General features: G+C 34.9%; 1 protein-coding gene across 1 annotated transcript in view; it reads left to right on the top strand.

Moving 5' to 3' along the window:
• The window catches only part of Asb15 (ankyrin repeat and SOCS box containing 15), a 31132-nt gene extending 19046 nt beyond the window's left edge, over window positions 1-12086 (top strand). Inside the window, exons 7-11 of the mRNA XM_010635358.3 lie at window positions 452-697; window positions 2273-2444; window positions 4049-4619; window positions 6165-6318; window positions 11794-12086. Of these exons, the coding sequence (XP_010633660.1) occupies window positions 452-697; window positions 2273-2444; window positions 4049-4619; window positions 6165-6318; window positions 11794-11966 (1316 nt within the window). The 3' untranslated portion in view covers window positions 11967-12086. The remainder of the gene's footprint in view (window positions 1-451; window positions 698-2272; window positions 2445-4048; window positions 4620-6164; window positions 6319-11793) is intronic.
• The last annotated feature ends 1648 nt before the right edge of the window (window positions 12087-13734 follow it).

Genomic DNA, 13734 nt, shown 5'->3' with positions numbered 1-13734 from the left:
GGAGAAAAAAAGAAAACCAATTTCTATGGGGGAAACTTCATAAACATCGTATATGTATGGAGTGCCAGGTTTCCAGGAATGATAAAATGATATGTACCAGGTACTGTACTAGCACTTTGAATACATAAATTTATACAACCCAATCCACCCACTTTGTTGGTAAACAGACTGAAGTTTGAAAAGACTATACACATCATCCTGTCCTGGTTATGAGCATTTTCCATGAAACTCTTACCACCTTCTGAGCCTTAAAGAAAAGATAGTGTCATCCTGATTATTTGTACTCCACAAATGGAAATTTGGGTACATGATATACAGTATTCTTTTTTACAATAACATTAATAGCTCATATCTGTTTTTATATTAATGTTGGTAATTACTTTAATACTATATAAGTTATTCATATTAATATGTCTGCTGTTGGATGTTCTTTTTAAAAATCACTTTCAAGCTGTTAAAAGGGGCTCCTTTGACATGGCATCTGCTCTGATTAAACACAACACCAGCCTTGACCAACCGTGTGTCAAGCAATGGTCAGCAATGCATGAAGCAGCCAAGCAAGGCAGAAAAGATATCATATCTCTGCTACTAAACCACGGAGGCAATGTCCACCTGAGAGATGGATTTGGAGTCACACCACTAGGCATTGCTGCAGAGCATGGTCATTGTGATGTTTTAGAACATCTAATCCACAAAGGTATGTGAAAAAGAATTACCACTTGCCTTGTGTCTTTCCTGCCTCTGGGACTCTCTTGTGCTCCAGTCCTCTTGGGCTCCTCTTTCAGCCATGAGTGTAACTGAGCATGAGGCTCTCACACTTATCCCCCGCTTCTGCCATAAACCCCTATTCCGCCGCTTAAATAAGCCTGGTATATTGAAACCTATCTATCTAAGAGCTCTACTCCGATTGTTCTGTCTAGAAACAGCCTGGTTTCCACCCAGGTCTCACCTGATATTTTCACCTACCTTGAATTCCTCTTTTCCCACATCCCAATATAATAATGTATCTCAAAGAGGATGAAAAATTAGGTTTAACTATAATTCCTCTATCATTTCATTTTTCAGTTTAGTCAGTTGTGAAGGCCTAAAAGATCTCTTCTGTCTTCACCTTGCTATTTAGCCATCATCCTTGGCATCTCTCACATCCTCTTTGGACCAGAGCTTTCATATCCTCATGATTCTCCAGATTTTCAGTCTCCCTATCTGTGCTAAACACTGCAATTAAGGATCTTCCTCAACTTGCATTGTTTTTTTGATCTTATGCGTCACTATTCCTATCTTGTATCCTCATATTCTAGCCAAAACAGGCTATCAGTATTCCCCAGTATACCTGATATACCTTGCCCTCCCCTGGAATACATTTCAGTAAAACTCAAAGTCAGTTCCTTGCAACACTTCCTCTCTAAATTCTACCTTAATTGTTCTCCAACAAAATGTAACCTTCCCCTGCTTTAAACCTTTAAAATGTTTTATGTAACTATATAACCAGAGTTAAGACACCTAATTCCTAAACTGGTTTCTACTACCTTCCTATCCCTTTCTCTTATGGAGGAAATAAAAATATACCTAACAGGGCATCTCCCTATACACCATGCTGCTCATGAGGGGCATCATCTGTGAGTAATATGTTCTAGGATGATCATATGCAACATCACTCATTCAAAATGTTAAAAATTCATCTAATATTGTTTCCTCGATGGTATACGAGGGCTAGGATGATCACATAATCCCCCAAGAACTACCTATGGGGAACAAGCCAATGTTTTTTTTTAAATGTCTCAATATAACCTCATTTATACATCGACAAATGCATATGAAGTAATATGCACTAGTCCCCTACAGATGCAGATATGTAGACGCATAGAAGTAAACTGCTGGCCTTAAACAAATGCAGCCCTCTTGCCCTTGCACTATGTTTCCTAGTACTGATGTTGCTGGAGTGTCATACAATTTAGGTTCTCTGATGATATTTTATTTCATTTCCCCATTAAAATTAATAGTCAAATTTAATTCATTTTAGGGTCACACATACTGTTCTTACACACTGTGCAGTCAATAAATATTTGTTGAAGTAGATAGAGTGTTAATTAATGTTACTAATTTTTCAAAAAGTCTAATGATTTCTTTTTTCCGGAAGCATTTGTCCATTGTGGAAATTAATTTATTAGTTTAATTTTAAGTTCTAACCAGAAAGAAAGCAACAGATTGTTTCTAAAGGGATGATCTTAACAGTGCTGTTCAGTCACCCTGTACCACATGTTTGTACTGCCAGGTGGTGATGTGTTTGCTTTGGCGGATGATGGGGCATCAGTATTGTTTGAAGCAGCAGGAGGTGGTAATCCTGACTGCATTGCTCTCCTGCTGGAATATGGAGGGAGTGGAAATGTACCTAATCGAGCGGGGCATCTCCCCATACACCGAGCTGCCTATGAGGGACATTATCTGTGAGTAATACATCATGAGGTGATAACTTTACACTAAAAATGCAAACCTGGGTGTACAGTATAATCACACACCTTTCTATATATGATCTTGCCCAAACAGGCAAAATGTTCACAAAGTTTGTATTTAAATGCTTAGAAGTTGTTTGATTTTCTTCTTTCTTGTTATGTTCTTGTACTTGAACAAAATGAATTGATACTACTTTAACAGTGAAAAGAAATGCTCTTTTATTCTCTTTTAGATGGAATAAGTTATAATTGAGAATTTTGTACAAGCTGCTCAAGAGTGTCTGTTTAAAAATATGGTAACAAAAGGCTACGGAGTTTCTAAAAATTTGCCCTTGACAAAGGACTAAAATTTGTAACAGTATTATAAATTATTCTATTTCCTAGCATCTCCAGGATATTATGGTATAAAGGTAAATGTATTCTTGAATAGAAAATTTCATTATAAGGTTGGATTTATTTTTTGCAAACAACTAGTTGAATGTATTTTTAAATCATGTGTTATCAACACACCAGTGTAAGTCTAGAATCACTATAATAAATACCCACCATAAGAGGTAGTTTTAGGCAATTAGATATATTTCATAACTTCAAAAATTTGAAGTGATTATGTGTTATCATTTTCAGTGCCCACATTGGCTAAGACGCTAATGACTCATAATTGATGCTAAGTGACATGTTGTTAAAGTTTACCTGGATTTACTCCCAGTGTTCATAAATTCACACGTGGTAGCGCTGAATTAGGCTCAAGAGATCAAGTTATCCTTGCTTATGGCTCTTATGCATGTTTACTTGATTAGTGAGGTGTGAAATTCACAACTATTCATCACATGTACTTAGAAACGTAAGCTGTGGTCAGTTATTTCAATGAGACTGATATAAGTTTGATGGAACAATAAAGACTCTTCTTTTGGCTAAAAATTAAATTGCAAGTTATATGGAAAGAGGACAGATATATACAGGATATAGACCTGACCAATATTAAATAATGGAATGCTAATGAGTCAGTTAATAAGGAATAATTAATATGAATCTTAAGGTCAAAATTCTAGTCTCTGCATGTAACTTTGTGTTCTTAGTCAAGTCATTTTCACCCTGGAGATTTTATTCTTCTTTTAAGAAAAAGGATTATTGTAAATGTTACCCAAGTTTGACTCCAGCCCTCACTTCCAATGATGTTCTAATAGTCAAGATTATGAAGATTTATTTTATGCCACCAGAGGAGCTTTTCAAAATATTTCTATTAAACAATATCAGCTGCTAGTAAAAATTGTATCATTCAGAGAAGAATTGGAAGGTGGGGAGGAGTCCTTAGGAGTCATATTTAAAGCCAAACATATAAGATCCAGCATGTCCCTGAGAGTATTTAAAAGAAGAAGATAATCAAAGCTAAACTACATTACACCCAACTAAATACCAGGAGTTTGATGGACAAAGGTTAAATATTTCAGTATAAGTATAAGCAAAAAAAAATTAAGATAAACTAAACAAATCACATTTAGTTTTCTAGTGAGGAAAACTATTTAGTTTCTTAATTTTCTTTATGCCACATGGATATGTGAGAGACTTTTGTTGTTTGTTTGTTTGTTTGTTTGTTTTAGTGCACTGAAATATCTTATCCCAGTAACATCCAAAAATGCAATTCGGAAAAGTGGACTAACTCCAGTTCACTCTGCAGCAGATGGACAGAATTCACAGTGTCTCGAACTGCTCATTGAAAGTGGTTTCGATGTCAACACCTTACTCGCTGACCACATTTCCCAGAGCTATGATGACAAGAGGAAGACTGCACTGTACTTTGCCGTTTCTAATAATGACATCCACTGCACAGAAATCCTTCTGGCTGCAGGTGCAGACCCAAATCTGGATCCCCTCAACTGTCTGCTTGTGGCAGTGAGGGCCAATAATCATGAAATTGTCCGGCTGCTTCTCTCACGTGGAGCCAATGTCAATTGCTATTTTATGCATGTGAATGACACTCATTTTCCCAGTGCCATTCAGTATGCCTTAAACGATGAGGTTATGCTGAGGCTGTTGCTGAATAATGGCTATCAAGTGCAGATGTGCTTTGACTGCATGCATGGGGACATATTCGGAAATTCATTTGTGTGGTCAGAGATGGAGGAAGAGGTCATGCCAGGATGGACATCTTGTGTAATAAAAGATAACCCGGTGAGTTGCATCTTTTTCTCCTGCATATTAAGTCATTATCCTAATTTTTATATTTGCCTCAAGAAATTTTTTTTTCCCTTTTGATTTCTTTATGTACCCAATGGTTGCTCAGGAGCATGTGGTTTCAGGCCCAGGTATTTTTAAAGTTCCAAAAGTTCTTCTTCTTGTTGATCTTTAGTTCTACATCATTGTAATCAGAAAAGACACTTGACATAATTTTAACTTGCTTAAATTTGTTAAGGCTTGGAGTGGGGATTTAGTGCAGTGGCACCGCACCTGCCTTGCAAGTGCAAGGTCCTGAGTTTGATCACCAGTACCAAAAAAAAAAAAAAAATTTTGTTAAGGCTTATTTTGTGGCCTTATCTATACTCTATCCTGGAGGATGTTTCATGTGCTGTTTGGAGGAGTTTGTATTTTGCAGCCTATCTCATAAACTTTCACTCACCTAGGGATGTTATAAGAAAAAAATCAATTTTAAGTTTTATTCATTCTTGATTTTCTTTTGTTTGTTTGTTTGTTTGTTGTCAGCTTTAATTGAGTTTATTGGTACATTTTAGGGATACGATACAGTTACATTCATTGTTGAGATCTTGTACCTCTACATGACAAGTCTTGATTCTCATTTTTTTCCCCTTACCTCTGCCCTCCCTTCACCCCCTCCTCCCCTCCCCATCTACAAACACTTTATTTTCATCTTTTCATTCTCTCACATTTTTTTCTTTTCCCTTTTTACTCTTCCCCTACCCATCCCACCTTCCCCACACCTTTAGCTCCTTTCTTCCCATTTCTAAATGTCAGTAATCTTATTAGGATCTTATGCATTATTGCAGATTATTCACACCAGGGGAACTATTCGGTATTTACACATGTGTGACTTATTTATTTCACTTAGGAGTATATCTTCAATATGTATCCATTTTCCTATGAATGAATCTATTTTCTCGTTCTTTATGGCTGAGTAATATTCCATTTTATAGAAAAACCACATCTTCTTTATCCAGTTTCCAACGGATGGGCAAATGGGCTGTTTCCAAGATTTAGCTATTACAAACTGTGCCCTTTTGTTTGCAATCCATTTTATAAAAACCACATCTTCTTTATCCAGTTTCCAACGGATGGGCAAATGGGCTGTTTCCAAGATTTAGCTATTACAAACTGTGCCCTTTTGTTTGCAATATGAAGACAGAAGTATAAGGTTAGCCAAGAAAATATATTGCTTGCTTTTTTTAAACTTAGAAACAAAATATAGACTATAAAAATATATGAAATTAATCACTTAACGCTTATTTGGTGGAAAATTGGTGCCAGATAGAGAAAAACATTATTCTTCCAAATTGTGATAATTATAGTCACAGAAAAGCCTTGCCAGTTTCCAGGGTTAGTAGTCACAGAAACAAGCAAACAAATTATTTTTCATTTTTGGTCATAACTAGTAGTGACTTTATTTCCTATAAAAAGACAGAGAGTATTGTTTCCTAATAAAACTGAGTGCTGCATATGCGTGATATATTAAGAATACTACTAAATTAAATTCAATTTTCTCAGTTCTGTGAGTTTATTACAGTTCCTTGGATGAAGCACCTGGTAGGCAGCGTTATTCGTGTATTAATCGATTACATGAATTATGTCCCTCTGTGTTCCAAGCTGAAGTCTGCACTAGAAGTACAGAGAGAATGGCCAGAGATACGCCAAATATTGGGTAAAAACAAATTTTTTGCCTATAATTTTTTATTAAAATGTACACAAGGAAAGTTTCTTAACATCTGATACTTTTTTGTGCTTCTTCACTCTCTATTTAGAATTATCTGGGCTATTTTAAATTTTATCATTAACATTTCTTTGTTATAAGAAAGAAATTTTGAGATTTCCTTCACATTTTCCAACCCTTGATTTGTATAGTAATACTATGGCTTTGTTAATGTTCTGGCTGGGACTCATTTTAACCATTAACTTCCATACTACTGTTAATATGTAGACTACAATCTCCATGTGGGCTTAGGCTGGTTATGTTTCTTTTTGTATTCTTGAGGTTTAGTAAATGCCTAGTGAGTAGTAAATATTCAATAAATACTGAAAGACTAAATGAAAAAATGGAAAAGTTTGGGTGCTCTTTAGGACATGCTTTCTCTCAGATCTTTGAGAAATTCCTACCATCAAAGTCTTGTGTAATAGGCAAGTCATTTTGTATTCTCTAGGTGAAAGTCTCACTATAATCAGGAAAGTGGATCATATGAAAATTTTATGAGAACTTGGGGTGTAGCTCAGTGGTAAAGCACTGTTATAACATGTGCAATACCCTGTGTTTGATCCCTTGAACTATAAAAATTAAAATTAAAAGTTTATTAAAAATAAATTTTGAATTATTCTAAATCAAGTAGAACCTAGAAAAAAGTCATAGATTAGAGGTGTTTTCTATTCAAATTACAAGTTTAAGAAAGTGAAATTCCAAAACCTACTTGGATATCAATTTCATAGAGTTTAAAAATGCACCATAGAACATTACATGACATTTAAATGATCTGACACTTGTATCTAAAGCAACCTTCTGGAATTAGTTTTATGCTGAAAGAAACTTTCAGCAAGTAAAATGGAAATCTTAAGAGGTTTGATGAGTCATGCAGTACTGTGAAGATAGAAGCTCTAGAATCACATATATCTAGAATAGGAAGAAATTTTGGCCTTGCTTATGAGCAGAATTGATAGCTTATTTTGTCCATATGTGATTGAAGGGTGTGATATGTTCATGGGAACAAGCAACAGTTTATTATATTATTTTTGTTTCTCCAAGTAGAGGAGTTTTTATTTTCTGTAACAAAAACCAAGATAATCATACTAACTGTGTGACTAAGCAAATTAGTCATCCTTCTTACACCTTGGTTTTCCCACTGCAAAGTGGAGCTAGTGTAGCTTTTACCTCGTAATGGAGCTGTGAGGATTTATGAGGATCTACCTCATAGTGCTGTGTAGCTCAGTGGTAGAGCACTTGCTGACCATGCTTGAGGCCCTGGGTTTTGTTTTATCCCCAGAATAGGGAAAGGGAGAGATAGAGAGAAAGAGAATGTGTAATGTACTTAGCATAGTGTCTACAGTATTAAAAATACATAATAAATGTAGATATTTTCACAACTAAATTATTACAAATAAAAGGCTAAAGAGAGTTACAAAACAGTCTAAACCCTATGCATTCTTAAAACTGACCTCTTGGATCACCTTTTGTGGACTGAAGCCCTCATTGGAAGTAAATTCAAAACCAAGCAGGACAGGAACAAGAAAGAGTCTATATGAAAAAAATTGGGTGGCAAACAGGAGCTGAAGAACTCAAGGAACAAGTCACCCAATTTTGGATCACCAAAGAAAAAAAAAAGAATAGAACACTGTAAACTTAGAAGAGCTATCTTGACCATTTTTCTAAAAATTTAAGAAAACTAAATTCACATAAAAATTATCAACAAAAAAGTAGCACAGTCAAATCTCATTATAGCTAGAAGAAAAAAATGAAGGAACAAAATAATATCCTCACAGACAAAATATACCATAAAAACAAAACCACTAAACTGATCAGAATTAAAACATTCTAATTTCAAAATGAGCTAAGGTAAATAAGAAAATGGTTCACGAGAAAACAAAACAGGTTAAAATTAGGAAAATTCAAGAATGAAGTAATAGATCAGAGGAGAGTATTTTAAAAAACAGAAAATAATATTTTCAAGTATGAATACTAAACTACAAGAAAATCAAGAATTAATAACCCAATACATAAAGCCTTAAGAGACATAAAAGATGAAATGAAAAAATTTAAAAATAAAGAAGTGAAGAAATAGATAAAATAATTTGAAAGACTGATAAATATTGAAGAGAAACAATAAAGAGTCAACATATGAATTATATATAGGATTCCTTGAAAAGAAAAGCCATATCCACGAAACCAAATAAATATATATATTTTTTAACTTCAAGAAAAAAAAACCTTCCATAATAAAAAAGAAAGATTTGAAACTCCAAATTCCCCATATGCTTTTAGCAGATAGGTCAGAAGAACAAATAATATGAGGAAAAAAATTTGGATTAATATATATTAATGTTAAACTTTTAACAGCACATTATGCTAAAAAATATGGAATAACATACTTAATACTACTCAGAGAAGAAGTATCAAGCTACAGATGCAAAACAGCAAAACTGACTTTAAGATGGCTATGCAGGCAAGTGATTTTCAGCATGCAAGAACTCAAGAAATATTTGTTCCTAGGATTTCCCATTGAAGAATCCACTAAGAAACAATCTTTAGTAACCCAAAATGACTAGAAAGATATCAACATAAAGGCCACTATTAAATAGGACTAACATTGAACATAATACCAACACTGAGAGTTAAAAAGTAGAAGATATAATAAATATGCACTGGTTATATTCTCTGGTAACACAGACACGGTACAAAGATTTACTGTTAAGAATTGACAAATAAAATCAAATAATATTTACTAATGTATATTCACTTTAAATATTCTAAAATATTGCTAGTTACATAATTTTAATGTTGTTATGCTGAGAATGAAGGCTATTCTAATTCCATTATTCTTCATATCCATGAGATTCAGTGTCATCCATGTAAAAGAAAGGAAATACACTTGCAAGACTGAAGCTGTTAAAGAAAACCTGTAGTTTTAATTTAAACCGAAAGTATCAATATGAATTTATAAGTTATTTTACCTTGAAAGTATGTGTGTTCATGTGTATAACTATGCACACAAGCACATGTGTGTGTCAGCTGACACAAAGGCTTAGAAATAGTAATGAACTCAGTAGCAGTGAACACCTGAACATACAGATTTTGGCTTAGAATGCCAATTTCTCCAAAAGAAATTTTTGAAAAGTTTTGGAGAAATTGGTGAGCCCAGATCTGGGGACTAAAATATGCAAGAGGAACCTAGAACGCCTTTAATACCAGGCAGCAAAAATGCTCTCAAAGATTACAAATATCATGTCAAAGGAATTCAGGATCCAGTTTGAAAATACTCTCACTGGCCAAAATTTAAGTTTCAAAAGGATAATCATTCCAATTAGTTGAAACATACCCAACGTATTTTAAAAACCATTTTAAAAACCTTCAAAGGATGACAGGAAATCAATTTATCTGAGAAAATATTTAAGCTGTATTTCTCCCTTATTTGTATGACTCATGACACTAGTAACCAAGATGCAAATGAGTAAAAACATTCTTTTGTAAAAGTCTTTCAAATAATAAATGAAAAAGAAATTATATGAATAGATATGACGGTTTTGTTGCCCTCCCCAGTAAACTAAGGGATATAGACATTGAACATTAATGGCTGTTAATGTCACACTCTGTGGTCTCCAAAGAAAGAACATAGTTTTGCTGAAGAAATCAAACCTGACTCTAGTCAAATCTCTGAATCCAGGATCAACTTTCAAGAAATAGAGAAGACAGTGCAGAACATGACCTGCACAATGAGCACAGTTCAGGTGGTGGGAAAATGCATTATTTGGGTTCTTCAAAGATTAGAAGGATGAAAATGGAATGGAGAGCCTGCAGATTAAAGGAGACTTAAAGGACACATCAAAAAATTTTAAGAAGCTGTTGTCAGTGCTATAATGTAGGGATAGTACATTTAGAGGTAAAACTCTAAAGGGAACAAGTGTTATACAAGTCAGAATAGCAGCTACTTGCCTGGGAAGGAAGAGGGACATTAGAAAGATTATGGAGGAAATTCTAGGGTGGCCAGCAAAGTTTTATTTCAAAACCTGGGAGGCAATAAAAAGATCACTTACAATAACTTATGGAACTATTTGTGTGAATTGTTTCTCTGTATTTATCTTATTTTTCAATACAAAGTTGAAGCATTTTTGAGATTGCAAAGAGAAAAGGTCACTGAGGTTTAGATAAATTTAATTTCCCAGAGTTATAGCCATAGCCAAATAACAAAGCAAAGATTTGAACCTTATCTGTCTTATTTCAAAATACAGGCTCCTTCTGCAATATTACTGTATTTGTAGTCCAGACAGCATAAATTTTGCTTCTGAATGGAATTCATTGTCCATATGTTTTTATTGCAAAAGAATCCTAGATTCCAACTACTCTAAAAAGACATTCTAAGTAAGAATATAGCCAGGAAGGTGTTTGTTGTTGAAATCATGTATTACTGGTTGCTATGATCCTACTGAACCACTGGATGTCAGAATTCCTCCAGATATAAGTAAGTCAGTGTAATGTTCAGGAAAACATAATGGCTGTTTTTTATAAAGATTTTTTTTTTCCTGTCTATTTGGTAATAATCACTTTGCCTCAATAATTTTTGGAAAATGTTGTTTTAAATTTGAAAAATAATTTGCATGCTTGTCATCTCAAATGTAACAACTAAAATCGGTGTTATTGAACTGCATGACAGTTAATATTTATTGAAAGGCAACCATGTAAAAAAAGCACTTTTCTACTAGTTTACATAAATTAATCTTCAAATGACCCTGTGAGGCAGGTCCTATTATTATCCACAACTCATAGTTCGGAATGTTAAAATCACAGAGATTAAGTAACTTGCTCATGGTCACATGAATACTAAGTCAAAAACCCATGATTTTAATCCAAGCTGAGTCTAGAGTCTGTATCTAAGCCTGTGTTCTGTGCTGCCCTCTCACGAGTTCATTTTCTGGATCTTATACTAGTACTGAAATTATAAGATAAAGTAAGAATTAAAAATAATGGCTAACATCAGATATTTGAAGAATCATTAAAAAAGACACTGGAAACAAACCTCAGGTTGAACCATGAATGATTTTTGGAGTTATTTGTATTGATGTTTCCCAGATTGGTAGGAGAGGGAGGAAGTAAAGAAATATACCTGTGTAGCATTCAGTTCTAAATTTTTAGACTTAAACAGGAGAAAATATGAGCATGTACTTTCTTAAGTTCACTTATTCATTTAATGGATTTTAGTGAATACCCACCCGGAGCAAGATTCTGCTCCTGGCCCAGAGACAGACTAAGTCTCTGTGAGCATAGAGCTTACCTTCTCAGAGAGCATTCTAGGATACTTAGCTGCAATATGAATTTCAGTCCAAATCACCACACTATTCATGCCATTCTGAAAGAGTCTAGTTTTCCAGTCAATCCACTAATATTATTCATAATGTTTTCTTGTTCTCCCATTCATTTTAGAGAATCCTTGTTCTTTAAAGCATTTGTGTCGATTAAAAATTCGAAGACTTATGGGACTCCAGCGACTCTGCCAGCCAGCCTCTGTAGAGAAGCTACCTTTACCACCAGCTATTCAAAGATACCTATTATTTAAAGAGTATGATCTCTATGGACGAGAGCTAAGATTGCCATAACTTAAAAATAATATTTTAAAATGCAATTTCTAAAAGATTTTAAAACGTGATTCCTTTAAAATGTGAGAATTTATTGGAATCATTTTACATCCTTAAGTATCTTTAAATCCATTGACAATCTTGTAGGTATGTTGTGTCCTTATGGGAATGTTAAAGACATTGACATTTTTTTTTAAAAGAGAGTTAGTGTCTTGTACTGTACTTCAGTTTCTATTGATTGTCTTCACTTGCTACAACTCTTCAAATTCTCCCTATCAACTGGTTCTTACAATATCCATAATCAACTTTATACATTTAAGAAAGCTAATAACCACTTTCTTTTTTGTTTTTCTGTTTTGTTTTGTTTCTTTTTTGAGACAGGGTCTCACTACGTAGTTGAGACTGACCTGTAACTCACTATGTAGCCCAGGCTGGTCTCAAACTCACAGTGATCTTCCTGCCTCACCCTCTCAAGTGCTTGGATTACAGGCATGTGCCACCACGCCCGGCTTAATAACCACTTTCTTAAACCCACAGATCCCACTAGTTGTGGAGCCCATTTCTCCTCCGTCTTTGAAAAATCAGTCTGTGAAAGAGTTCTGTCCAGCCTGTGTTCACACTCCATGGCCTTGTTTCTGCCACCTCCACAGCTCTTTGCAAGGATCCCGATATCCTCCTTGTTGCTAAATCAAATGTATGCCTCTCAGCCCTCTTCTAGTTGATGCCTACAGTACCTGGCCCTGTTGACAGATGCCTGCTTGAAGCCACACTTCCTTCCTTGGTTGTCTTTACACAGATTCCTTGTTTTCTTGGCTCTGCTCCTACCTTCTTGGCTGCTCCATCTTCTTTCACATTGCACATCTCCAGTCAGCCCTTTAGTAACATGTCTTCCCTGGGAAACTTCATCTATTGCACAATTGCAGTCATTTTGCTGGTAACCCCAAGACTTATATCCAACCCTAACTCTTGATCTCAGGTGCTGGAGACCTATATAGACAAATGGCCCAATGGACATTTGAATACAAAGACACCTCTAATTCAGCATGTCCCCCGGTGAGCTATGTTCCTCCACAGAAAGGCCCTCTTACATTTTTCTATTTCAATAGTTAGAACAATGATTAATTCCTTTGCCAAAAGTAAAAGACTGGATGTCAGCATTGACCACCCCATTTCCTCATCCATTACAACAAATCACGAATCCCACTAAGTTTGAGTCCTGACATCATCTTTTTTTGCTCAGTCTCATCAGTTTGATCGTAAGCCTGATTATGATCTTCCTGTTTCCCGGAATGATACAGTGTCACTTATCTGCCTCACTTTCCAGCTGTCTTGCCCTATCCCACTTGTACTTTACACGCGGCACTCCGTAATTATCTGTTATAAATGTAAGTAGAGTTTAAAGTCATTAAAGTCGTTCCCATTGCTCATAGGATAAAGTCCAAAGTTTTCACATGGCTCTTAGTGATCTAACTCCTGCCTTCCTCCTTATCTTTATCATTTGATGGCTCTCTGTCCTTCCTCCCCATTAATTATATGCCTTCCAGAGGAATATTCTTTTAACAGTGATTCCAAGACTTGAAACTTTTATACATAAGTAGTTTTTACTTTATTAATTCTAAAATCAGGTCATCTATTTTTTAAATGCTAGAAAAGATGTTGTAAACTGAGTCATTAAAATTGAATGACTTTATGGCTGGGGATTTAGCTGAGCAGCTCGGTGGCCTGCCTTGCAAGTGCAAGGACCCAAGTTAAATCCCTGGTACAAAAAAAAAAAAAAAAAAAAAAAAAA

The sequence above is a fragment of the Fukomys damarensis genome, unplaced genomic scaffold (assembly GCF_012274545.1).
Source record: "Fukomys damarensis isolate Sample0158 unplaced genomic scaffold, DMR_v1.0_HiC HiC_scaffold_4, whole genome shotgun sequence".
NCBI lineage: Eukaryota > Metazoa > Chordata > Mammalia > Rodentia > Bathyergidae > Fukomys > Fukomys damarensis.
The sequence above is the reverse complement of the archived record's forward strand: the minus strand, read 5'-3'. Positions and strand labels throughout refer to the sequence as shown.